General features: G+C 51.1%; 2 protein-coding genes across 2 annotated transcripts in view; one reads left to right on the top strand and one right to left on the bottom strand.

Annotated features, from left to right (window-relative positions):
* Positions 1–14,357, top strand: part of LOC121442407 (phosphatidylinositol 5-phosphate 4-kinase type-2 beta) — a 29,751-nt gene extending 15,394 nt beyond the window's left edge. Inside the window, exons 4-10 of the mRNA XM_041643948.1 lie at positions 1,931–2,083; positions 4,413–4,559; positions 5,863–5,901; positions 6,356–6,469; positions 8,200–8,464; positions 8,866–8,969; positions 10,607–14,357. Of these exons, the coding sequence (XP_041499882.1) occupies positions 1,931–2,083; positions 4,413–4,559; positions 5,863–5,901; positions 6,356–6,469; positions 8,200–8,464; positions 8,866–8,969; positions 10,607–10,687 (903 nt within the window). The 3' untranslated portion in view covers positions 10,688–14,357. The remainder of the gene's footprint in view (positions 1–1,930; positions 2,084–4,412; positions 4,560–5,862; positions 5,902–6,355; positions 6,470–8,199; positions 8,465–8,865; positions 8,970–10,606) is intronic.
* A 1,477-nt stretch (positions 14,358–15,834) lies between these two features.
* LOC121442459 (proteasome subunit beta type-3) lies at positions 15,835–24,541 on the bottom strand. The gene is made up of 6 exons (XM_041644040.1): positions 24,415–24,541; positions 23,967–24,151; positions 20,752–20,859; positions 17,398–17,575; positions 16,848–16,942; positions 15,835–15,947 (listed from the first exon to the last, which is right to left on the bottom strand). Exons 1-6 carry the CDS (start codon positions 24,415–24,417, stop codon positions 15,899–15,901), a joined length of 618 nt encoding a protein of 205 aa, XP_041499974.1. The 5' UTR covers positions 24,418–24,541; the 3' UTR covers positions 15,835–15,898.
* Between the last annotated feature and the right edge of the window lie 795 nt (positions 24,542–25,336).

The following is a 25,336-nucleotide window of genomic DNA, read 5'->3' as shown; positions in this document are numbered from 1 at the left end:
CCCCCCTTCCCCTCAGGCCCCCCTTCCTCTCCTCCTCCCCCACCCCTCCTCAGCTCAGGAGTGCTCTGATGAGGAAAGGAAGAGTGGATGCCAGCCTTAAGCTCCCAGGAATGTCCATGACCGAGATGTCCCGAGGTTTCTCCAGCCCCTCTGCTGGGGCCAAACCCTGAACCAAGTCTTAACCTGAATGTAGTCCACTTTTCTGAACCGGTCTTGCCATTTTTGCCACCCCGTGTTGTGTGGCTCTGTTCCTACTACACGGGTTGTTGGCTGTCCCTGGGCCGTCTCACCACGTCCTCTCTCTGTCCGTGTCATGCCTCTGACAGCCCCGCGGGCACATGACTCTGCTCAAGCCTGCTGTTCCGGGATGGAGAGTCTTGGGGTGCTGCTAGACACAAGGCGACAGACCTGTGGATCTCCACTTGGCTCGCTGCTGCAGGGCTAGGCAGGGAGAAAGGAGACTCATTTATAAAGCCTGCCCACTTTTTTGGGGATTGGAGACTCATAGGGTGTTCTTTAACTTAGCACCCTTACTGCAGAATGTCCAGCATGCCTTACCTCTCCATGTTGCCCCTATGAAGGCAGTGCTGGTCCTCCATGGGTTCTTTTGTTTGTTTGTCTTTTTAACTCATTGTGGAGATGCCCTGGAACTTGCTATGTAGACCAGGCTAGTCTTGAACTCACAGAGATCCACCTGCCTCTGTCTCCCAAGTGCTGAGATTAAGATTAAGGCCACCATGCCTGACCTCTTTTTTTTTTATGTGTCTGTCAGTGTGTATGTGTGTCTGTCTGTGTGTCTATGTGAGAGTGTGGATGCCCATGGAGGTCAAAGGCATTGGATTCTCCTAAAATAGGAGTTACAGTTGAGTGCTGGGGGGGTCAAACTCCAGTTTCCTGCGAGGCTGGCATGCACTTCAGACTGCCAAGCCACCTCTCTGGCCCCTCCAGAGGGTTCTGTGAGGTTCTATTAAGTGAGCAAGTAGGGCTTCATGAGATTGGCAAAGAGCATTCCCGCCAGCAGGTCCCAGTGGGTGTGTTTCCAGGAACCTGGGCAGCAGGGATCTCCCCTTGCCCTTACCTCCCAAAGTCACCTGCCCCACCCTTTTTGGGCTTCTCTGTCTGACCATAATGGGGCTCGGGTCTTGAAGAGGACCAGAGACAGAGCCACAGGGGCTCCTAGGACGGCCTTCCAGCCTACACAGATGAGCAAGGCCTATACCCAGGAGGCATGGGGAGAGAGAGAAGACCAACTTCTCTCCTTAGGAGGTGTTTTCAAGCGATGGGATCAACACACAGAAAAGTGCATGGTTACATAGGAAAGTACCCATTGCTTCCACAATGGGCCTTCTGATTCATTCCTACGCTTTGTTATCTGTGACACTCAGGCAGTCGGTCCTCTTGGTCCGTCTCCCTGTGTTTCAAGCAGGGAAACTTAAATGGCTCACTTGAGGCCACACTGCTTGTGAGTGTCAAGACTGGAACTCGGTCCCCTCCCAATGAGGCAGTTCTGGCTTTTAGGCAGCTCTCTGGGTCAGAACAGAGTCATACACACGGCCTACTCTGAGGTCAAGGGTGGGAGCAGCTCTTATCATCGGGAGGTCTGTAAGTACTCCAAGTGAAAGGGGGTTGGGGAGGTCCACCCTGGGGACCTCTGCCAGGGCACTTGTCGGTCTTTAAGCGATTCAGTCCATAGGAAAAGATTCAAGAGTTGTGGTCAGAATCTTAGGGATGGAGAGGTAGGGTGTGGTCAGAAGCTTAGGGATGGAGAGGTAGGGTGTGGTCAGAATCTTAGGGATGGAGCGGTAGGGTGCTCGCCCAGCATGTGCAGGCCCCGGGTTCACCTCTTAGCCCTGTGGGAAAGAAAAAGAAAAAAAAAATAAAAATACTGCATTCCTCATCAAAATCAATGGCTTTCGTTTTGTCTCCTCAGAACTCAGTGACACGCAGTGCCCCCATCAACAGTGACAGCCAAGGCAGGTGTGGCACCCGTTTCCTCACCACCTATGACCGGCGTTTTGTCATCAAGACGGTGTCGAGTGAGGACGTGGCCGAGATGCACAACATCTTAAAGAAATACCACCAGGTATGGTGAGTCCCAGCCTGGGCTGCGGAGGATGGGTCGGGAGAGAGAGAGAGCACTCCAGTGGGGCTTGGCCGGGAGGGCCTGCTCCGCCCTGGCAATGGCAGCTGCTTCCTCATGCCTTAGTTCCTTTTCTCATCGCGGTGGCAGAATAACTGACAGAAACAGTCTCAAGGATAGAAGATCCGGGGCCTGTGAGGTGCTTAGTGGTAAGAGAGTTCACCATCGAGCCTGATGGATCAGTTACTTTCCTATTGCTGTGGTAATCACCAGGACCAAGGCTCCTTAGAGAAGATTTTATCTGGGCTTACAGTTCCAGACAGTTAGCATTCATGATGGCAGAGTCGAGGTGGCAGGCTTGGCAGCTGGAGCAGCAGGAAGCTGAGAGAACAGACTGGGAATGGTGTGTAGCTTTGAAACCTCATAGCCCACCTACAGTGACATACTTCCTTCAGCAAGGCCACACCCTGTAAACCTACCCAAATGTGTGACCAACTGAGGACCATGTACGCATATCTCTGAACCTGTGAGGGACAGTCTCGCCCGGACCACCACGCCTGACGGCAGGAGTTCAGTTTCCACAGTGGAGGAAAGAGCCGGTTCCCACAGGCTGTCCCCTGCCTTCCACAAGTGTGCAGTGCCACAAGAATAAGTCAATAAGATGTAATAAAAAACCACAAGATGGGCATAGTAGCGTACACCTTTAAGCCCAGCACTCAGGAGACATAGGTGGGCGGATCTCTGTGAGTTCGAGGCCAGCCAGGGCTGTTTTACAGAGAAACAAAACAGAAATAGAAAGGAGGAGGATGTATTTTGGCTTGTGGTTTCAGGGAGCTCGGTCCCTTGGCTGCACTCGGGCAGAGCAGCAGAGCGCTGGAAATGTGTAGTGGGGACAGCTGCTTGCTTCTTACTTCGGGCAGGCTGGAAGGAGGAAAAGGACATGCAGGAAGTGGGCAGGGCAGGACTCAGCTGCTGAGGACAGCCCCTAGTTATGTACTTTCTCCAGCTGTTCCCATCTCTTACCTTTCCCACTTGCCAATAATGTCATCAATAGATTAAATCATTCCTTAGATCACCTGTCCCTTGCCCTCCCCCCGCCATGGTCTTATTGGCTCTGGAATATCACCTATAGCCCCAGAGGTATGTTGTACTAATCTCTTAGGTACTTTTGTTGTTATTGTTGTTGTTGTTTTGGTTTTTCAAGATAGGCTTTCTCTGTGTGACAGTTCTAGCTGTCCTGGATCTGGCTCTGTAGACCAGGCTGGCCTCAAACTCACAGAGATCCGCCTGCCTCTGCCTCCCAAGTGCTGGGGTTAAAGGCGTGCGCCACCACCACCCAGCTCTTAGTTTTTTTTTTTTAAATTAATGTAAGTTTAGGTGTATGGGTATTTTGTGCGTGTGTGTGTGTGTGTGTGTGCGCACCATATCAGCGCCTGGTGCTCAAAGAGGCCAGAAAGGTGTCAGAACCCCTGGAGCTAGAGTTACAGACAGCTGTGAGCTGCCATGTGTGTTCTGGGAAACTAATCAGGTTCTCTGAAGAGCAGCCAGCTCTCTTAACCATCTCTCTAGTTCCCTCTTAGGTGCTTCTTACAGTGGTTTGGTTTTTGGGTTTGGAGTTTTGTTTTGTTTTTTCTGAGATAGGGTTTCTTTGTGTAGCCCTGGCTGTCCCGGAACTCATTCTGTAGACCAGGATGGCCTCAAACTCACAGAGATCCGCCTGCCTCTGCTTCTGTCTCCTGAGTGCTGGGATTACAGGCATGCACCACTATTGCCTGGCTTCTTAGTTGCTGCTTCTTTTTTTTTTTTTTTTTTTTTTTTTTTGGTTTTTTGAGACGGGGTTTCTCTGTGGCTGTGGAGCCTGTCTTGGAACTAGCTCTGTAGACCAGGCTGGTCTCGAACTCACAGAGATCTGCCTGCCTCTGCCTCCCGAGTGCTGGGATTAAAGGCGTGCGCCACCATCGCCCGGCTAGTTGCTGCTTCTTAATCCTGTTCAGTTACAATCAAAGTTAACCACTACACCTGGTAACCAGGCAGTGGGAAATGGTGACGGGAACTTACGGTCTCTGACGTGACAGCAGAAGCCCTGGATTTTAAACCGTGATATAGCCAGCGTTGTGGGTCATTTGGTCATATGGCCGTTTAGCTGTCCTCATGTCCTCTAGAAGGACAGCCAGGGCTCTTACACTCAGTTCTCTCTCCAGCCCCTCCAGAGCCTCTTGTCAAAACCACTAGTCTGAAAGTAGACTCTCGGAGCATCTTGGTCTGGGAGAGTCCTCGTCCTAGGTGCTTTCCTGCCCCTTAGCCTTCCCTCTCTTCCTGCCCTCCATTCTAGTTCATAGTGGAGTGTCATGGCAATACCCTCCTGCCGCAGTTCCTGGGCATGTACCGCTTGACTGTGGACGGCGTGGAGACCTACATGGTGGTCACCAGGAATGTGTTCAGTCATCGGCTCACTGTACATCGCAAATACGACCTCAAGGTAAAGGGCTCCGGTTCCCTTGTGTCCAGGAGAAGCTGCTCTCCCAGCTTCACGTATTGGGAAGGCTGGTGCGTGCATGTCAGCGAGATATACAATGCTAGAGTTGATGTGTAGACCAAAGGCTGTTTGAAGTCAAGGTGATAGTAATGAAGAGACTATTTAAGCCCTAGGTAGGCCATATGTGTGTGGCAGTTGGTGCTCCTCAGTTCCTGTCTGTGGGCAGCGGAGTGGGGACAGGCTGTGCTGATGCATACACTCTGGCTTTTGTCCAAGAGCCACGAAGTGACACACAAGTGCATATCTAGGCACCGAGAAGGATGCACTTAAGGCTGTGAACCGGCATACTCTGCCCTTGAACCAGGCTTCCTGACTTCTGTCACCTCACATTGCTGTCCCTTCCCTCTGCTGCAGCCTCACTCATTCCCTTCCTGTCCCTACAGCCCTGCCTCTCCCCCTAGCTGGGATTTCAGGTTCCCTCCCAGCAGCCCTGTACCCCCAAACCTCCTCTTTCCCCTAACTAAACACTTCCTGCTTCCCACCCGGAAGTAGGCCCAGCCACTGCTGCCCTCCAGTCCTGGCCCAGCCCTGTGGTTCATGCTTGGAGTGTCTCCTCCCTCTACCACTTAGCACCCTGTGAGAAATGATTTGGCTACTGCTATAAGGAACTGAGGTCTCCAGGGCAATCTCGTTTACTGAGTATCTGCCACGTCTTTTAGTCATAGCTCAAGAAATGCCTGTGCCTGAGTGGGCCAGGGCTGCCTTCTAGCTCCTCTGAGACACCATCCCGTCTACTTCCACTTGCTTGCTCACTGTGTCTGGTGTCTCACGTACATTGGCTTGTTCGAAAGAGTTTGCCTCAGGGACTAGGGTGAGGGCTAAGTGGGTCAAGCATGAGGACCAAAGTTCAATCCCCACTTCCCAAGTGAAAGCCAAGTGTGGGGAGCAGAAACAGGAAGGTCACTGGGGCTTGCTTGCTGGCCAGCCCAGCTAACTCTATGAACTCCAAGTTCAGTAAGAGACACTGTGCAAAAGAAAAAACAAACCAAAACAAAAAAAAAAGGCAGAGATCCCAACACTGGGGAGGCAGAGCAGGCTAGCATGGTCTACACAGTGAGTTCCAGGGCAGCCAGGGTACATAGAGAAACCCTGTCTCAAAAAGCCAACACAAGCAAAGAAACAAAACAGCAGAGAACGCTCTGGCCCCTAACACATGTGCAAGTGTGTTGCACTTCCGTTTGCACACATGTTTATCTGCAGAAGGCGTTTACCTCAGCGGGACTTCTAATGGCTTTTGTCCTTCCAGGGTTCTACTGTTGCCCGAGAAGCCAGCGACAAGGAAAAGGTATGTTGGCGCTGAGCAGGGGTGAAGGGTCGCTTGCAATCGGTAACACCTTCTGTTGGCCGTCTGTCACCTGCCCTCTGTGACCCCCCCAGCCCAGTCCCAAGCATGCAGTCCATCACCATGAAATGTTGTGTGTCCTTCGGCACCTGCCTGTCCTTGGCATAAGCAGCATTTTACTTCTTCTGCCTTTGCTGGGTTTTTTGTGGTTCTGCTGGGATGAAGAAGGCTTCTGGGCCATCATCCAGCCTGAGTCGGTTAATAGCTCCCTGCAGCTCAGCAGGAGCGGATCCTTCTTGCTCGGTCCTCACTGTCCAATCCGTGCCTCGTTTGCGCCATTGTCTGTCTCATGCCTGAGTCTGTCGGCTCCTGGGCTGAGCATCTCCTGCTAAAGACCCTTCCCCTCTCTGCACGCTGCTCCCATCCTGCCTGCCTGACTGTGCTGTTGCTCTCCCAGGCCAAGGATTTGCCAACATTCAAAGATAATGACTTCCTCAATGAAGGGCAGAAGCTGCACGTGGGAGAAGAGAGTAAGAAGAACTTCCTGGAAAAACTGAAGCGAGATGTTGAGGTACGGCCTCACCGTTGCCTGCCTCTTCTTCCCAGATCAGGGCCTGCTTTAACCTTTGGCAAATGTAACTCATTGTTCCCAGGAGTCCACTGGACGGGGGTGGGGTGAGCAGTGTCAGTTGTGCCGGTGGGAGGTGCACCTCCAGCATTCCATAGGGGCGTGACTTTATCAATTCCTTTTCTGTGACAAAAGCGCGTGAGGCTACTTTTAGAAGAACACGTTTAATTGGCTTACAGTTTCAGAGGGCGGGAGTCCATTATGGGCTAGAACAGCTGAGAGCTCACGTCTAACCACAAGCAGGAGGCAGAGAGCATGGTGGCAATGGCCTTCGGAAACCCCAAAGCCCACCTCAGTGACACACCTCCTCATGAGGCCACACCTCCCAATCCTTCCCAAACAGTTCCAGCAACTGGGGACCAAGCTTTCAAACACATGGGCCCATGGGGGCGTTCTCATGCTAAGCTCCACACATACCGTTTTACCAGTGGGGCATTTGTGAGCCGGAATGGCATGCTTCCTTCCTGTCTTTACGAGTCATCTCCACACATGGAACGCTGGGAAGCCAAGCAGACTCCCTGAGTCCCCAGGGGAGGGTCCAGAATTCTTCTCTGCTCCACATGGCTTCTTTTGACTTTAGGTGGAGGGTGATGGGCTGGACTGGAGCTACCTTTTGCTTCAGTTGTTTTATTTTTTTGATTTTTTTTTTTTCCGAGACAGGGTTTCTGTAGTAGCCTTGGCTGTCCTGGAACTGGCTCTGTAGATCAGGCTGGCCTTGAACTCACAGAGATCTGCCTGCCTCTGCCTCCCAAGTGCTGGGATTAAAGGCGTGTGTCACCACCACTCAGCACAGCCCGTGTTCTTTTTTTTTTTTTTTTTTGATTTTTCGAGACAGGGTTTCTCCGTAGCTTTTGTTTCCTGTCCTGGAACTAGCTCTTGTAGACCAGGCTGGCCTCGAACTCACAGAGATCCGCCTGCCTCTGCCTCCCGAGTGCTGGGATTAAAGGCGTGCGCCACCACCGCCCGGCACAGCCCGTGTTCTTAACTGCTGAGCCAGTTCTTTAGCTTGGTCCCACGTGTTAAATACATTTTTAAAAATTCTTTTTTGTTTTGAGACAGTCTCTCTTTTTTTTTTTTTTTTTTTTTTTTTGGTGGCGGGGACAGGGGAAGTTTGAGACGGGGTCCCTCTATGCAGCCCTGGCTGTCCTCGAATTCACATAGATCTCCCTGCCTCTGCTTCTGTCTCCAGAATGCTGGGGGAAAGAAATTGTGCATGATCACACCCAGCTGATAAAAACAATTCTGAATCCCAGCCTGCTCCATTGGCTCGAGATTTGTGGTCTGAGATAGACCACTGGCCGGCCCAGTCTCTCCACAGTGCGGCATCCTCTATGTTTGTCCTCCAAGCTGCTTCTGGCAGCTCTTCCAGCAGTGAGCACTTTGACCTTTACCCTCCAGCCTGTGCCTGAGGAGCTCTTCTTCATCCTGCATCCTTGTGTCTGTCCTCAGGGAGTCCTCTCGCCCCACTGCCTGCCTTATATCTCCTTGTCCTGCTGAGCAATTGCCTGCCCGTAAACACCACTCTCATGGTAGAGACAACAGTGTCCTGCTCCCGCTCCATTTTTGAAGCCTGTATAGAAGTGAATGGAAAGGGTTGCTTTCTTTCCTTCTGGATGCCACCGCGGCATCCCGTGTAACCGCTTCCTTCCATCTTCCTGTTCTCCCCTCCATAGTTCCTTGCCCAGCTGAAGATCATGGACTACAGTCTACTGGTGGGCATCCACGATGTAGACCGGGCAGAGCAGGAGGAGATGGAGGTGGAAGAGCGAGCAGAGGACGAGGAATGCGAGAACGATGGGGTGGGCGTGGGCGGTAGCCTTCTCTGCTCCTACGGCACGCCTCCAGATAGCCCCGGCAACCTCCTCAGCTTCCCCCGATTCTTTGGACCAGGCGAGTTCGACCCCTCTGTCGACGTCTATGCCATGAAAAGCCACGAAAGTAAGTAGGAGCTTGTGCCACTCTGCCCAGCCAGCCCTGAGTGCTTCTGCTCCCTGTTGGGGTTTGGGGTGTCTGCATCCCTGCCTCATTCCTTGCTGACTTGCCACCGCCTGCCTACAGGCTCCTGGTTAAGGTCACCCTGAGAACTGGAACCTGGGTTGTGTTTTTTTCTCTCAGGTCCTTGTCATCTCTCTGGCTGTCTTGGGTAATAAGACCTAGGTCCTAGGAAGGACAAGCCTTTTTGTATGGCAGCTTTGGTCCCACGGAGTAGCTGACGGTCGAAGGAGATGGGACTATAAGGGATCCTTTGCTTTCCTGACTCCAAATGACCGAGAAGTTCTGAACCTTGGGTCCAGGGGTTATGGGTGCTTCAGCCTTTATCTGTTGTCTCTTTTGTCCAGGCGCCCCGAAGAAGGAGGTCTATTTCATGGCCATCATCGATATCCTCACACCGTATGATGCTAAGAAGAAAGCTGCACATGCTGCCAAAACAGTGAAGCACGGGGTGAGTTCAGTCTCCTACCAGGGCCCAGCCCAGTGGAGAGCATCTGCACCCTCCTCAGAGTGCCTGGGAGGGCAGTCTTGGCCTTCTTCCCAATAGAGAGGAAGAGCAGCCTGACTGCTTCCCCCCCCGTGCTCCCTCCTGCCTTCCATGTGCTCCCTCCTGCCTCCCCTGTTCTCCCTACCACCTCCCCTGTGCTCCCTCCTGCCTTCCTGCATGCTCCCTACCACCTCCCCTGTGCTCCCTCCTGCCTTCCTGCATGCTCCCTACCACCTCCCCTGTGCTCCCTCCTGCCTTCCTGCATGCTCCCTACCACCTCTCCTGTGCTCCCCCCTGCCTTCCTGCATGCTCCCTACTGCATTCAAATGTTTCCTACTTACTGCCTTCCCTGTGCTCCCTACTGTCTCTCCTTGTGCTCCCTACTTACTGCCTCCCATGTGCTCCCTACTGCCTTCCTGTGTGCTCCCTTCTGCCTTCTCTGTGCTCCCTATTGCCTCTTCTTGTGCTCCCCACTTACTGCTTCCCCTGTGCTCCCTATTGCCCTCTCAGTGCTCCCTACCATCTCCCCTGTGCTCTCTCTTGCCTCCCCTGTGCTCCCTACTGCCTTCCCTGTGCTCTCTCCTTCCTCCCCTGTGCTCCCTACTGCCTTCCCTGTGCTTTCTCCTGCCTCCCCTGGGCTCCCTACTGCCTTCCCTGTGCTCCCTGCTGCCTCCCTGTGCTCCCTCCTGCCTTCCCTGTGCTCCCTGCTGCCTCCCTGTGCTCCCTCCTGCCTTCCCTGTGCTCCCTCCTGCCTCCCCTGTGATCTCTCCTGCCTTCCCCTGTGCTCCCTACCACCTGCCTTGTGCTCCATTCCCTGCCTAACCAGGTAATAAACAACTTGTTTTTCCCTAGAGTTGTCTGGCCTTTGGGCCCGAGCTGCCAGTTCCTTTTCCCCCGGGCGGCCGGGCATGCTGTGCATCTTGTTAGTTACCAAGAATAGCCCTGTTTCCATGCTCGCACTGCTCCCCACAGGCCAGTTCTCCTTGGGCTGCTAGCTGCTACTCTCCACACCTGGCCCTCACAGAGACCAGAGCCTTTGTTTCTACTGCTTCCGTGGTCCATCAGTCAGACAGCTCTGATGTGATACATGCGCCACTTCCTGAGGTGGCCTGTGGTCAGGCTCACGGCCTCATGACACATTGGTGCTCAGGATGCTGAGGCAGGAAGACTGTGTCAGTCAAGATTAGCATGAAACACACATCCAAAACTATCTTTAGAACAATTGTTTTTTTTGTCTAAGACAGTGGTTCTCAGCCTGGGGTTTGCAACCCCTTTGGGGGTCACATGACTCTTTCACAGGGGTCGCATATCAGATGCTTACATTACAGTTCATAACAGCAGCAAAATTTTAGTCATGAAGTAGCAATGAAATAATGTTATGCTTGGGGGTTAGCACAACACGAGGAACTGTAGTAAAGGGTCACACATTAGGAAGGTTGAGAACCACTGATCTAAGATTAAGTGTTTTTTTTTTCATTTGTTTGCTTGCTTTTGTTTAAAAAAAGAAAAGAAAAGGAAACAAGTAGAAAGGCTCCATCAGACTCGGTCCCCTCAGCTGTCCCCTCCCCGTCTGACCCGAGTCTGCATCTTGTGTGTTCCAGGCAGGGGCTGAAATCTCCACTGTGAACCCGGAGCAGTACTCGAAACGCTTCAATGAGTTCATGTCCAACATCCTGACGTAGTCGTCTCTACCTTCTGCCAGGGCCAGACCGCTGGACAAGGGGTCGGGGTCGGGAGAGGGAAAGGGTGTGTTTGGGCTAGAGAGGGTAGGGAGCAGAGGGGGGTCAGCCTGTGACACAGGACACAGAGCAGCGCTACAGGGAGACATGCTGTTTGTGCGTGTGCCCATAGGATGTAGCCTTCCTTCCTGCCCGCCCTTGATAGGCCCCTCCGGGGTTCCCTCTTTGGTATCTTGTAACCTTTGTGATACCTTGGGGCTAGAGATGACTTGGTGGGTTTTTTGGGTTTGTCTCTGAAAATCATCGCTCCGGGTTTGCTATTTATACTGCTCCACGTCATCACCCTAGCCGCCCTCCCTGTCCTGTCTGGCTCTCGGTTCCCTTCAGTTAAGGCTGGCACAGGGGCCATGAGCAGCAAGTTCGCTGACCCCGCGAGAGGAGGCCAGACTCCTCTGGCAGCCATGTTTTGGTCTCTCCTAGATGGACTTTTGAATTTCCTGGAGTATTGTGCATAGTTTCCCTCCGTGTTTCCACCTTGGGTTCAAGTGAACTGTTGCATCCACTTCTTCATGCGGAAGAACATTGTAGGCTGACCCCAACATCTTGGACCAGAGTCAGAGGCCTCAGGGGGGAACAGGTTCATCTTCATGAGATGGTGAGTGCCCGGAAAGCAGCTGGGCCCTCAGACAGCTGGTTCTCAAAGAACCCGGTGTTCACCAACCCAGCCATCTGCGCCTCCGACCTGGAACTTTGATGTCTGTCAAGTCTGCTTCCCACCGGCTCAAGGGGAACTAGAGAGCATCTTCACATTATCAGGACCCCTGTGTTTCAGTGGCTGTTTCTTTTTGGATAAAAATCCCAGAAACTAATACAGGTCGTGTGCATCATCCACATCCTAACTCCTGACCTCTGCGTGCAGTCACCTGTAACTGGCCTTGGTCAGGGGCAGAGCCCTAAGTACCTGGGTGCTCCCTGCAGAGACACCACTCCGAGCCCCGGCCTACCGTGTAGGTGTCTGGTACCCCCCCCCCCCCCCCCGTGCCTGTGATTTCTCAACCTGGACAGCTTCAGCCAGCAAGGTGCTCCACCTGAGCTTGCCTGAGTCATTTGAGGATGTGACCCAGGAAAGCCTATTTGGAGGCCAGATGTGGGGTTTGACCCATCCCCAGCCTCAGGGCTGATTTTCCTTGTTGCCCCTCACCCTTTCTGAACTTGGGGTCTGCCTAAAGGCCTCCTTAGGAAAGAGCGACGCACCCTGCAGCCTCCTTCGGGATTCCGGCCCAGGGCCTCAGAAGGGAGCCACACAAGTCATTCTGATGCCACCAGAGCAACTGGTGGCCAGGAAGGAAAATGGCCCTGTTGGGCTGCACTGGGAGAGGTACATTCCTGCCTCCTCCCAACCCTCAGAAGGAATCAGGAATTTATTTAGGATGAGATGGAAAATGTGTAGATAACCCCAAAGATGTGAAGCGGGTTTGTGGAACTATCTCGGGTGAATAGTTGACTTCCTGTGACTGCCCCCCAAACTAGCCGAGCTCAGCTTTGGAGAGCAGGAGCCTTTGTGCGGTGTCCTCCCTACCCAGCGCTAAAGGAAGCAGTCTTGGGCTTCGTTCTCTAGGCTGCCACATTGGGTCGAAGGCCTTCTGGTGAGGCAGGTGGGAGCCACACTTCTTCCCAAGAAGAGTATAGATAAGGTTCTGGGGAGCAGAGCCACAAGGGTCTTAGGGAAGTACTCAGAACCAATGGTTTAAGGAGAAATGTTTTAATTTAGGAGAGGGTTATATAGGAATAATGTCTGGACGTGATTTCCTACCTAACAATCAAGGGTGAAAAATCCGGATCCGCTCCAGTAGCCCCAAGCTTGGAAGGTGAGGTTCCTGGCTGATCCTGTTGTCATGCGTATGAAAAGTGTAACAATCTTATCATGCAACTATCAGATCTAACTTGTTTAACATTGAGTTTGTGGGGATTTGTTTTTTGTGGGTTGTTTTTTTTTTTGTATATTGTTTACAATTTTGAGAGGTAGCATTCTGTTTCAAATGCTCTTTGTTTTCCTGACAGTATTGTTGAGTGGGTCAAAATATTTGAGCTGTGGTTTGGTGGACTTTACATTGTTTTTTTTTTAAAAGGTCATTCTCTGTGCTGTCTCCACAACCTCTAGTTTGGCCCTCTGATTGCTTTGGCATTCATTTTCATATGTTTAAAAGCTATTTATCTTGGTTCATACAAGTTTTCTTCCTCTTTGTGACAAAGATGTGCTATTTGACTTCAATCAAAGTGATCTCTCTCTCCTCTCTCTCTCTCTCTCTCTCTCTCTCTCACACACACACACACACACACACACACACACCTACCTGCGCCCTCTTCTGAGATCCCACCATTCACTTTCTGGACATCAAGCAAGAGCCAGGAAGAACGGCCCAACCATCTTATGGCATCCAGAATCATTTTGGGTCTTCCAGGAGTAGAACTTTAAGAGTAAAGACCCAGACAGTTGGGTGAGGCCTGAGTGCAGAAAGGGGACGGAATCCTATCTCATCAGGCCACTTACCGTGTAGTGTCCAGTTACAACTTCTCTTGTCCCCGCCCCTCTAGTGGAGAGTGAAGCGGAGAAAGTACGTGTCACATCCAGCTGATGTGAGGGTACTGTGAAGACTCTAACAGACTAAATGGCCTCAGGCTGTGTTCCCAGTGGAAGCCCTTGCCTGTCGGGCGTGCAGGGCAGGGCTAGGAGCGAGGCTCTGCAGCAACGCTCAATCTCTCCTCATCTAGCTCAGGGGTTACTGGTCTGTAGCTGGCGCCATGAGTGGCCCCCAGGCTGTTCTCAGTGGCACTGTAGTTCCCCCCACAGGCAGCTCTTCCTCTTCCCTCCCCAAATCATTTTTCTTCATCCTGGGCTTTAGGCATGAACAGGTCGGGTCCCCTGGTAGTGCTCAGGGCAGAAGCCGCTGGAGTCCTGCCGAGCCCTGCCCTCTTCAGTGTGCCAGGCCTGCCTGGGGAGGTGGACCAAAGACCCGGGACTTCCTCAGTAGCCAGTTCAATCCCCCAGTTGTCTTTATCGATTCAGGTTGAGAGGGAAGAACATTAGCTGTTTCTAGCACTTGACCTTCTCCAAAGTGTGACAGTGGCTGTGGTTTCCTGAGTTTAGAGACCACCTCTTTGTGGCAGTAATGGGGGCTGGGGTCCAAAGGGAAACACATTTAGACAGCTGCTCAAAATCTGCCAGCCTAGTCCTCCTCTGAAGTATGCCATTTAGGAAGAGTGAGTCAAGGAGAATAAGACTCAACTGTCCATCAGCAGGTTGACACCAGGAAGGAGGCTGGGGAAGGGAATACTAGAAGAGCTTGTCACTTCCCTGCCTGCAGCCAATTCTGTTAAGGGGGAGGGGCATCTGCTCAGCACATCTTGGCAGCAGGTCAGAACATTGAACACACAAAATGTGAATGAAGTCTGGATTCGCCTTTGGGATCGCAGGATTAAAGTACCACCCACCACCTGTGACTTCTCCATTTCCGGCTGCAAGTTCCATTTTTTTTAAATAGGAATTTTCACCCCTGTGCTTGTCTAATGTCTGCTCTGAACAGTTCGAGCCCCTGTTACTGTTTTAAAATGCATGCGTGTTAAAATGAATCTCCAACTGGAGGACAAAATAAAACTCAAAAAGCTTTGTGTACATCTGGTATGTGAGTCTTTTGATGCAGCCACCCCTCTAAAATTAGAATCCTGTCCCCGTTTTAGGGCAAAGTCAGTGTGTGGTTTGGAGAAGCAATACAACAGCCCACCCTAACATGCAATGGTCTGGTCCCAGCTCTGTGTGGGACACTCTGAGATGCAATGGTCAGGTCACAGCCCTGGGTGGGATGCCGACAGATAAGCACCATGTACCACCCCTTCCCTCACTTCAGCTATGGACAGTGGCTAGGAGCCGTATCTCCCAACTGGCTGTGGCCTTGACTGCAGCATCCCTGTGTGCCTCCAACTTTCCATCTGCATGTGTGTACCTTATAGTACTTGGGCTGGGGGTGTTTCTCAGTGATACAGTGCTTGCCTAGCATGTGCAAGGTTCTTGGTTCCATTCCCAGTGCGTGCGTGTGTGCATGTGCATACACACACACACACACACACACACACACACACACACACACACAGTTTAGTAGCTCTCAATGTGGATCTGGACCAGCCATTATTAGTGGCACCTGAGATTCAAAAACAAAACTCTTAGCTCATCCCAGACCTTCTGATTCAGAAAAGTTAAAAAAAAAAAAAAAAAAAAAAAAGGGCAGCCAGATCCCACCATGGTTGTGTGTATGGAAGGCAGACACAAGGCTGTGGTTAGTGGTAGACTACTTCCCAATATTGAAGGCCTTGGGCTCGATTCCCCCGCCCACGCACTGCAAACAATTAAACAGGAGTGAGTTTGAATGGACCTCCAGACAATACAGAAGCTGCCCGGGAGCCATGCAAACATCCACTTACTGGGGCATTGAATCTGCTGCAGGCTTCAAGATAAGCTACTGTGAGCCAGATGGTGCTTCAAGTACTCAGTCAATGAAATCATCGTGAAGGAGGAGACCACGCCCCACCATCCCAGGTGATGAACTGAAGACGAAGATAAAAGCTGACCTCGATTGTTCATGGGTCCTTGGCCAGATTCCACTGTTGCACTGAATAATGGAAGACTGCCAACAGAGCTTCATGAAGGAGGTCTAGGTTTGGGGGTCAAACAAAACACCAGTTCATAATCTTTTTTTTTTTTTTTTTTTTTTTTTTGGTTTTTCGAGACAGGGTTTCTCTGTAGCTTTGGAGCCTGTCCTGGAACTCCCTTTATAGACCAGGCTGGCCTCGAACTCACAGAGATCCGCCTGCCTCTGCCTCCCAAGTGCTGGGATTAAAGGCGTGCGTCACCACCGCCCGGCACCAGTTCATAATCTTGCAACACCACTTAGCAAGTGGATTTGGACACTTGTGTGAGTGACCAGGCCAGCACAGCGCAGGCGTCAGCTGGTGACCAGGAAGGAGACCCATGTGTGCCAACGAACCAAGGCAAGTTCAGAGAAAACGGCTGGGGTGTAGCTTGCTAGCAGGACGTGTGCCCAGCATGGCCAAGGGCCTGGGTTCAATTTCTGGCACCAAACAAAGACAAGCAGGAGTGAAAGAAAAGCAATTTTATTAAAAAGAAAAATAACAAAAGGAAACCAGGACCAGGGCGCAGGGTTAGTCCATCCGGGCCTTCAGTGTCCTGGTGGTGATCTTGTCCTTTTCGCTGCCAAGGGAGAAAAATCACACATGCAAATAATGAGATCTACTGTTCTCCCCAGCTGCCTCCCCTCGGTCCTCAGCTGTAACACGGGCAAGGCTGCCTGGCACCTGCTGCCCTCAGGCCGTTATGAAGGCAGCATGGGCAGGGCAGGTGAGTTTTTCTCCAGACATGGTTTGGGCTGCACCGAGACACCCTCTAAAGGAGCAGCGCCCCCGGGCCTACAGAACACCCATGCCTCACTGCAGTGGGCACAGGAACTCAATTCTACTTTTCATGGTAAAGACACTATTCCATTCTGTCAGGTTCCTGGTGAGAGCCTCGGACAAATGGAGAGCTTCTCGGGTCTGGCTAGGGACTGGGATGTGGGACGGGAACCATGCGCACAGCTCTGGGCTGCAGACCGGAGGGTGTGTGGAGGAAGCAGAGCCGCAGGCACTCAAGTGGCAGGAAGGCACTGCCCGTGGTCATCCCTGATATTGTGGGGACACTATTAGGGAAGGAAAGAAATGCCCACTGTGAGGAGACTCAGGGTCCCAGAGTGCCATCCGACAGGGGCCTGGAGGGTCTAAGCAGCACCTAGCTGCCTACTCTAGCAGAGCGCTCGCTGCTGCTGCTCTGGGCCGACTGTTGGCTCATTCCTTCCTCCTTCTCTGTCCCCTTCTTATTTTGAGACATGGATTAACTTTTTAGCTCAGGCTAATCTTGAATTCAAAATCCTCCTGCCTCAGCCTCCCCAGTGCTGAGAATAGGTATGTCCCCACCTTGCCCCTCTCGCCACGCTCTGCCTCCAGAGGCACCCCGCTAGCCTGACACTGCTGAGGGCTCACAGGGAAGTAGTGTGCTGGTGGGGAAGGAGGAGCTCAAGCGCTAGAAGGTTCTAGACTCCTGCCAGCTCATACTCACATGATGTGGACAATGACGCCCATGCCCGAGACAGCATCCCGGTCCACGGCGTTCAGCATGGCTTGGGAAATGGTCTCAAACAGGTGTTCTGGATCCTGCCAACAGAGCAGGGCTTTCAGACTGGGGCGTGTCCCTTCCCAGCCCTCTTAGTTTTGAAACCCCAGCTGCCCTGCTCTAGTCCCTGCCTTGCGTGGTGTGAGGGCTGGGTCCTTGGATATGGGAACTTCTCAGCTCCTTCCTCGGGATGAAACAGGATGAAGGAACACTTCAAGCCTGAAAGCATGATCTTGGGCAAGTGTCATAATTACATCCTCTGACAGAGCCTCAGTTCCTCCACTGTAAAATGAAGAGTAGCTCTGCTTGGTTCAGGGTGGGTCAACAGAGGCGACGCTCCTCCCGGCCAGCCAGCCCAGGTGGAACTTTTGGAGACCCTCAAACGGGGCAGCAGCTTGCTCGTTTGCCACACCCTCATCTCCACTTCCTGCTGCACAACATCTGTCTATGAGGCCATGGGTTCAGGGGCCAGCCCTGCGAGGGGGTGCTAACTCACCATGTTGGGCTCCCAGAGAGACTCGCACATCCCATACATCTGTTCGGAGCAGGTACCACTGACCACAAAGTCGTCAGTTACCATGGGGCAGCCAATGAGGTCTAGAGAGCAAATGAAGGGCTTAAAGGTCTTCGGGTCCAAACCGGCAATGACAGGCTCTGTGTAGTAGGGACCAAACCTGTGGCGAGGGTGAGAGAGAGTCCAAAGGTCAGGGTTTCACACTCGTCTGTTCAGACCAGGGAGGCTATCGAGAAACTGAAAGTGGCTGGATGTGGTGGCACGCATCTCATCCTGGTATCCAAGAGGCAGGAGGACTGAGCTGGACAACCCACACTACAAACAAAACCCTCTGGGATCTGAATGGCAAGTTCAAGCTAAGCATGGTGACACACACCTTTGATACCCACATTTGGAGGCAAGTGCATCTCTGTGATTTTGAGGTCAGCCTGGTCTACATAGTGATTTAGAGTTCAGCCAGGGCTATACAGAGACCCCGTCTCAAAAAGTAAACAGACAAAAGACAAAAAAAAAAGGTTGAATACTGAATGGCCAGTCCCAGTACAAACTACCTGTGTATCTCCTTGGTTTGTAGCACTTTTTTTTTGGTTTGTTTGGTTTTGTTGTTTGAGATAGTACTTCTGTGTGTTCTAGAACTCACTCTGTAGACCAGGCTGGCCTCAAACACACAGATATACACCTGCCTCTGTGCTGTAGGATAATGCTCTTGTACACTGTAAAGATTTGTCACTCGTATTGGTTTAATAAAATGCTGATTGGTCAGAAGCCAGGCAGGAAGTATAGGTGGGGCAACCAGACTATAGGAATAATTCTGGGAAGGGGTCACTAGCCAGACGCAAGATAAGAATGCCTTAATGAGAAAAGGTACCAAGCCACGTGGCTAAACATAGACAAAATTATGGGTTAATTTAAATTGTAAGAGCTAGATAATAATAAGCCTAAGCTAACAGGCCAAACAGTTTATAATTAGTAAGCCTCTGTGTCTTTCTTTGGGACTTAATGGCTGCTGGACTGGGCAGGACAGAAACTTCTGTCTACACCTCTGCCTCCTCCCAAGTGCTGCCTGATGGTTTGTGGCACTTTTTTTTTCTTTCAACACAACAGTTTCTCTGTTTAGCCTTAGCCGGCTTGGCACACACCTTTAATCCCAGCACTCGGAAGATGGAGGCAGGCGAATCTCTGTGAGTTCAAGGCCAGCCTGGTCTACAAGAGCTAGTTCCAGAACAACCAGGGCTGTTACACAGAGAAACCCTGTCTCAAAAAAACAAAACAAGCAGGGCGATGGTGGCGCACGCCTTTAATCCCAGCACTCGGGAGGCAGAGGCAGGCGGATCTCTGTGAGTTCAAGACCAGCCTGGTCTACAGAGCTAGTTCCAGGACAGGCTCCAAAGCCACAGAGAAACCCTGTCTCGAAAAAACAAAACAAAACAAAACAAACAAATAAAGGTGTGTACCACCACTGCCTGGCTTGTAGCTCTTTATAAAATTGAGTGTGTGTGTGTGAGGGTGAGTGTATGTACAAGTGGAGGTCGGGGCAACTTGCATAAGTTAGTTTTCCTTCCACCCATGTGGTCCTGGGGATTAAACTTGGCTAGCAGTATTTCTGAGGACATGGGAATCAGTAATAGCAAATTCCAAGACAGCCAAGAACAGCTATACAGAGTAGAACACCTGCCTAGTCTGTTAGTCTGTGCAAGGTCTAGGTTCTATCCATGCACTGACTAGGAAAAAAGCAACAACACAAGTTTGAGGGGCTGGACAGATGGCTCAGTGGTTAAGAGCGCTGGCTGCTCTTCTAGAGGACCTGAGTTCAATTCCCAGCACCCACATGATGGCTCACAACCGTCTATACTGGGATCTGATGTCCTCTTCTGGCGTAATGTACATGCAGATAGAGCACTCAATATGTAAAATAAATAAACCTTAAAAAAAAAAAAAGGATGCTTCTCTGCCCCACACGGGCTTGTGGAGCCGAAGCCAGGCAGCCTCCAACTTTATATGTATCTGATTTTGAACTCTTGATCCTCCTTCTTCCAACTACCCATGCTGTGATGGCAGGTGTATGTAACCAGGTCAAACAGGATAATTTGATGCTCTTAACCGATATGCGGCCTCTCCAGCCCTGCCCCCATTTTCGGTTTTGTGAAGAACCTTTCTATAAACCTTAAAGCACTTCAAAACAAAAGGCTGAGGAGAAAAGAAAATAAGAACAACAAACCACACTTCAGGGCTGGAGAGATGGCTCAGTGGTTAAGAGCATTGCCTGCTCTTCCAAAGGTCCTGAGTTCAATTCCCAACAACCACATGGTGGCTCACAACCATCTGTAATGAGGTCTGGTGCCCTCTTCTGGCCTGCAGACATACACACAGACAGAATATTGTACACTAAATAAATAAATATTTAAAAATGTGGGAAATCCAAGTTTAAAAAAAAAAAAAAACACTTTGATTTGTATCCTAGATGGGAGGAAAAGATACCCATGGGTTCTCCCTTGAGCTCCACCCCAGTTTCTGTGTGTAATTTTACTAATAAAACTAACACACTGGGGCTGGAGAGACAGCTCAGGGGTTAAGAGCACTTGCTGCGTGGGGCTGGAAAGATGGCTCAGCAGTTAAGGGCATGGACTGATCTTCCAGAGGTCACGGGTTCCATTCCCAGCACCTACATGGCAGCTCACAACTGTCTGTAACTCCAGGTCCAGGGGACCATGACACTCTCACCCAGACATACATGGAGGCAAAACACCAATGCACATAAAATAAAAATAAACAAATCATTAAAAAAGAGAGAGAACTTGTTGCTCTTGCAGAGGACCTGGATCTGCTTCCCAGCAACCACATGACACCAGTTACAGGACAACAGGGTGCACATCCATGCACATAAAAACAAAAAGCAAACCTAGGTCAAATAATGTTGCAAAACTCCCAGCAAGTTCATGTGTTATCTGGATTCCCTGCTGCAAGATTCAAGCAAGTTCATAAGCTACCTCATTCCCTGCTTTTGAGGTCACTCCTTCTGTTCCTATTTGATTGTCAGACAGACCCAGAGAACTCAGAAGTATCAGAGACTTCTGCCCTTTGGAATGGGAAGACAGGTCATATGAGCCAGATAGCCTCAGGGCCAGCCTGGTGTATGTGAGATCCAGGCCAGCCACGGCTAGAGTGAGTCTGTCTCAGACAGGAAGGATGGGGGAGAGGGAGAAGGAGAGAAAGGTGAGAAATGCAGGAAAGAGGGAGGCCAGGGAGAAACTGTCCCCACAGCCCCGCCCCATTACTCCACCTCACTAAGTCTCTGCACCTCCACACTCCCCCACTGCCGGCCTTGCTCCCACTCACCGCTTCTCATACAAGAGGTTGGCCACCATGCTCATGAGGGTGTAGGGCTTGATCTGCCGACCTTCCTTCAGCTCATACAGGTTCAGCCGGAACTTGAGGCGCTGAGCACTGGGGTAAAAGTAGGGAGTGAGTCATTGCTAAAAGGCCTTCAGCTTGCTGGGCCATGAGTAGCACAGGAGACATCCCATTTCTGTCCCGACCAAGGAAGGATGGAGCCAGTGCATACAAAGGACGACCTTGTGCCCCCCAGGCCTCCTCAGAGTTCCAGCATGGTCCCCACATAGAACACACCAAAGGTGGAATTAAAATAGAAAGACAAATCAGGGCTGGAGAGAAGGTTTTTAGTGGTTAAGAGCACTTGTTTTCGAGGCCAGCCTGGTCTACGAGAGCTAGTTCCAGGACAGGCTCCAAAGCTACAGAGAAACCCTGTCTCAAAAAGCCCCCCCCCCCAAAAAAAAAAACCAAAAAACAAACAAAAAAACCACTTGTTTTTGTGAAGGACCTAGGTTCGATTCTCAGCACCCACATGGAGGCTCACCACACCCTCAGGCACCAAGCAAGCATGTGGTGCACAGACACACATGCAGGCAAAGCACTCATGAATAAAATTTTTAAAAATTAAAAAAGTTGCCGGGCGGTGGTGGCGCAAGCCTTTAATCCCAGCACTCGGGAGGCAGAGGCAGGCGGATCTCTGTGAGTTCGAGGCCAGCCTGGTCTAGAAGAGCTAGTTCCAGGACAGGAACCAAAAAGCTAGAGAGAAACCCTGTCTCGAAAAATCAAAAAAAAATTAAAAAAATAAAATAAAATAAAAAAGTTGGGACTTGGCAGTGATAGCACATGCCTTTAATCCCAGCACTTGGGAGGCAGAGGCAGGCAGATCTCTGTGAGTTCGAGGCCAGCCTGGTCTACAGATTGAGTTCCAGGACAGCCAAGGCTACACAAAGAAACCTTGTCTCAAAAAAAAAAAGTTGGGGCTGGAGTGATGGTTCAGCACTAAGAGCAGTGACTGCTCTTCTGGGGGGACAGGGTTCGATTCCTAGCACCCACATGGCACCGACACCCACACACAAGCACACATGCAAGCAAAACACCAATGCACACAAAATAAGAATAATTATTAAAAAAAAATAGGGGCTGGAGAGATGGCTCAGAGGTTAAGAGCACAGACTGCTCTTCCGGAGGTCCTGAGTTCAATTCCCAGCAACCACATGGTGGCTCACAACCTTCTGTATTGAGATCTGGTGCCCTCTTCTGGCCTGCAGGCATACATGGAGGCTGAACACTGTGTACATAATAAATAAATCTTAAAAAAAAAAAAAAAAAGATAAAAAAAATAGCTGTCTCAGAAAAAAAAAAAATCACCACCTTTCCCTATAACATGTGACAGCCTAACTACTGGATCTCAATCTCCACCTGCTCACAAGAGGAACTGTCTTGGAAGTGTCACTTGACAACAGACCTGCTGCGCACTAGACTGGATTCCTTATATGAAATGGCCTTGTTTCAGATCACTTTTTAATATGGAACAGTACCCGGGGTTTTCAAACACCCTGGGCTCCGATGTGCTGAGACAATGTAAATGCCATGAGAATGGTCCTTCTAGCCCAGTGTCTGGGAACACCGACAAGAAAAACACTGAGCATATTTAGTACAGATGCAATCTTTTCCTCTGGCTCTGTAGCCCAGGCTAACCTGGAACTCACTAGGTATTCCAGCTAACCTTGAGGTAGGTGTCATTCTCCTTCCTCAGGCTCGCTAATGCGGGATTATACACAGGAACCACCATGATCATCTTTTTTCCTTTAGCAAATGCTAGAGATTAAACCCGGGGCCTTATGCTTGCTAAACATACATTCTCCCATCAAATTATAGCCCCATTCCAGTAGAATATTTTCATTCAAATTAGACCGATATGATACAGAACCTTTAGACACAGAAGGTGGGCTGCATTACATTTAAAAGGCCCTGGAGGGGGCGGGGAGAAGGGGCTGCCTGGCTCAGTGGGTAAGAGCACTGGCTGTTCTTCCAAAGAACCCAGGTTCAATTCCCAGCATCTATACAGGAGCTAACAGCCTTCTACAAGTCCAGTTCTGGGGAATCCAACAACCTCTTCTGGCTTCTGGGGGCCGACATGCAGATGGTGCACAGGCGTACATGTGGCAAAACACCCATACACATAAAATAATAAAATAAGTCTAATAATAATAATAATGACACGGGGGCTTAGGCATGAGGATGTAGCTCCACAGCACATCACATGTTTAAGCATTTAAATCCTGGTCTCAGCTTCTTTGGCCTCACAACAGTCACTGAGGCCAATCAGTGACAGTCTGCAGGGTACCATCCCTGAAGACAGTGAGTTGGTCAACAGGCAAAACCACCTAATACCAAGCCTGCCTAGTCCAGTTCCTAAAACCCACTTGGTACCCTGACCTCCAAACACACATGGAACCTGAGCTGGAGATACGGCTCAGTAGTTAAGAGCACTGACTACTCTTCCAGAAGAACTGACTTCTATTCCCAGCATCCACATAGCAGCTCACACAACCACTGGGGGGGGGGGGGGGGGCAGCTGTCCAATGCCCTCTTCTGGCCTCTACAGGTACTGCATCCATGTGGTACACATATATATAGGCAAAACACCCATACACATGAAATAAAAATAAGAAAAATAATAATAAATATATTTTATTTTTCAAAGTCCCATCCTTGCTTTCCCCCATCGCCAACCACAGCAGTCAAAATCTGCACGCTCGGGCCACCACAAACCACGACCTTTTGGCTTCCCCTTTTAGACTCTTCCACTTAACCACTGTCAGCTAGGTAAGAGGGCAGTTAACACCTACCAGCTCATCAGGATTAGTTACTGCTCTGCCACCTAGTGCTTTAGGGAGTGCGCAAAGCCTTTCGCTTCAGAGAGACCAGCACTGGGGTCCTGGCTGGCATTCATTAAAGTACATCTTGAACAAAAGGCTCTCTGAGACTCTCAAGTTCTTCATCTGCAGAATGAAACAGCTAGCGAGTAGTATTAAGACCATGATTAAAGGACTCCCTGAAAAGATGCTGCCCACAGTGTCCAGCACAGAGTAAGGCTGGAAAACGTAGGTTGGGACGCACCTCCGTATCGCTATAGTGTCCAGCTGCGGTGGTATTTGGCAGATGGCTCACATCAGAATGCTCAACGAAGGGTGAAGGCGGGGTCCTGGAACACTTACACTGTCTGGACGTCGGTGGCCAGCCCGGCCAAGCCTATGTACAGCCTGTCACCCATGGGAAAGATCTTCTGGAAGTCTGTGGTCACCATCTGGGCCTGGATTCCGAAACGCCTGTCCGCGGCGATGGCCACACAGTTCTTTCCCTTCATGGCCATGACGGCCCCTCCGTTATAGGACATAATAGACTAGAGACAGACAAATCAAGAGGCTCAGTTCATGGAGCTAAGTGTTGCCATAACCTTAAGCCCAGTCTCCGGAGGTCCCTGGACGCCCGGAGCTCCGGCACTAAGATGGGCCCGGTGGGGCACCCAGGAACCACACTCATCCGCACGGTCCTGCTATGCTCATTCTACCGACGACCAGGCCCTCTCCGTCCCGGATGCAAGCCTTTCCCGACCACGCTTTCCATTCCCTTCCCAGTCTCCTTCCCTTCACTCCCCAATCTCACCATGATTGCGCTTTAGTAAGACTCCGATCGCCACTGCGATTCTTGTAAACCGGCTCTGGCTTTCTCTGTGCCAACGCTCTCGCCGAGCCTCCCCATTGGCTGGTGGGCCGACTCTGCCTGACAACTCCAGTTTTCTATTGGATAAGCATCCCGTCAGTCACAATTACGCATAGTTTGGTTGAGACACCAAAACGGAGGTATGGAAAGCGGAAAGTGAAAAGTCACTGTGAGTGCGGAAGAGCCTGCGGTCCGGGGCATGTCGGGATCTTGGCGGACCTGGACTCCCGCTCCCACCCCCGCCATCCCGGAGGGGGGCGGAGCTGGCAGCACGTGGGATGGGTACGCGGCCTTGTAGAGCTTGGGCTGTGTACTCAGAGGGTATCCCTGGGTTTGCTGTGGCGCTGTAGGAGATGGGCATTTTGCTCTTGCTAGCTGACTTCGTATATTCATTCACAAATCCCTACAGCTCTTGTGTACCCGGGCACTTCGCGGAGCTGCGAATACCCACTGGCGCCGAGTTTACTGAGGGCGCTCATTCATTGCAGAATGGGAAGAGGACCGAGGTTTCGTGCTGCGAGGGTTCAACAGCAGAGGAGGGGTTGTTTCGTCGTTGGTGGATCTTTTTTGGGGGGTGGGAGCGCTACATGTTTTTCAGCTTCTGGAGTCCTTCACCCCCATCCCTGCAGGTCTCTTCACTTTACAAAGGAACGTTCCGTGTCCTTCCACATCTAAGTCACTAACCGATGATAATAGCCTGGGCCAACCGCACCAGGGTAACCCAGGTGGGACGTGCGTGTCCTTCGCCTTCTCCTCCCGAGCCCAACACCCCAGGTTCTCAGGCCACGACTCCCTGTTCTTCGGGATCTCAGTTCTTTCGCTAGAAAAGCTACAGTGACTGCTTGTGCTATTGCTGCTCTTGCGC

The sequence above is a fragment of the Microtus oregoni genome, unplaced genomic scaffold (genome assembly GCF_018167655.1).
Source record: "Microtus oregoni isolate MIOR12 unplaced genomic scaffold, Mior012 000091F_ref0000469, whole genome shotgun sequence".
Classification (NCBI taxonomy): Eukaryota; Metazoa; Chordata; class Mammalia; order Rodentia; family Cricetidae; genus Microtus; species Microtus oregoni.
This window is presented reverse-complemented; position numbering and strand designations above follow the sequence as displayed.

Bases quoted from the DNA above. Each gene is read 5' to 3' on its own strand.
- LOC121442459 (XM_041644040.1), bottom strand. The intron at 16,943-17,397 runs GTGAGTTAGCAC...CTCTGTTGGCAG, and splicing joins CTCTCTGGGAGCCCAACATG to GATCCAGAACACCTGTTTGA. The intron at 15,948-16,847 runs GTGAGTATGAGC...CTCCCTTGGCAG, and splicing joins GGCGTCATTGTCCACATCAT to CGAAAAGGACAAGATCACCA.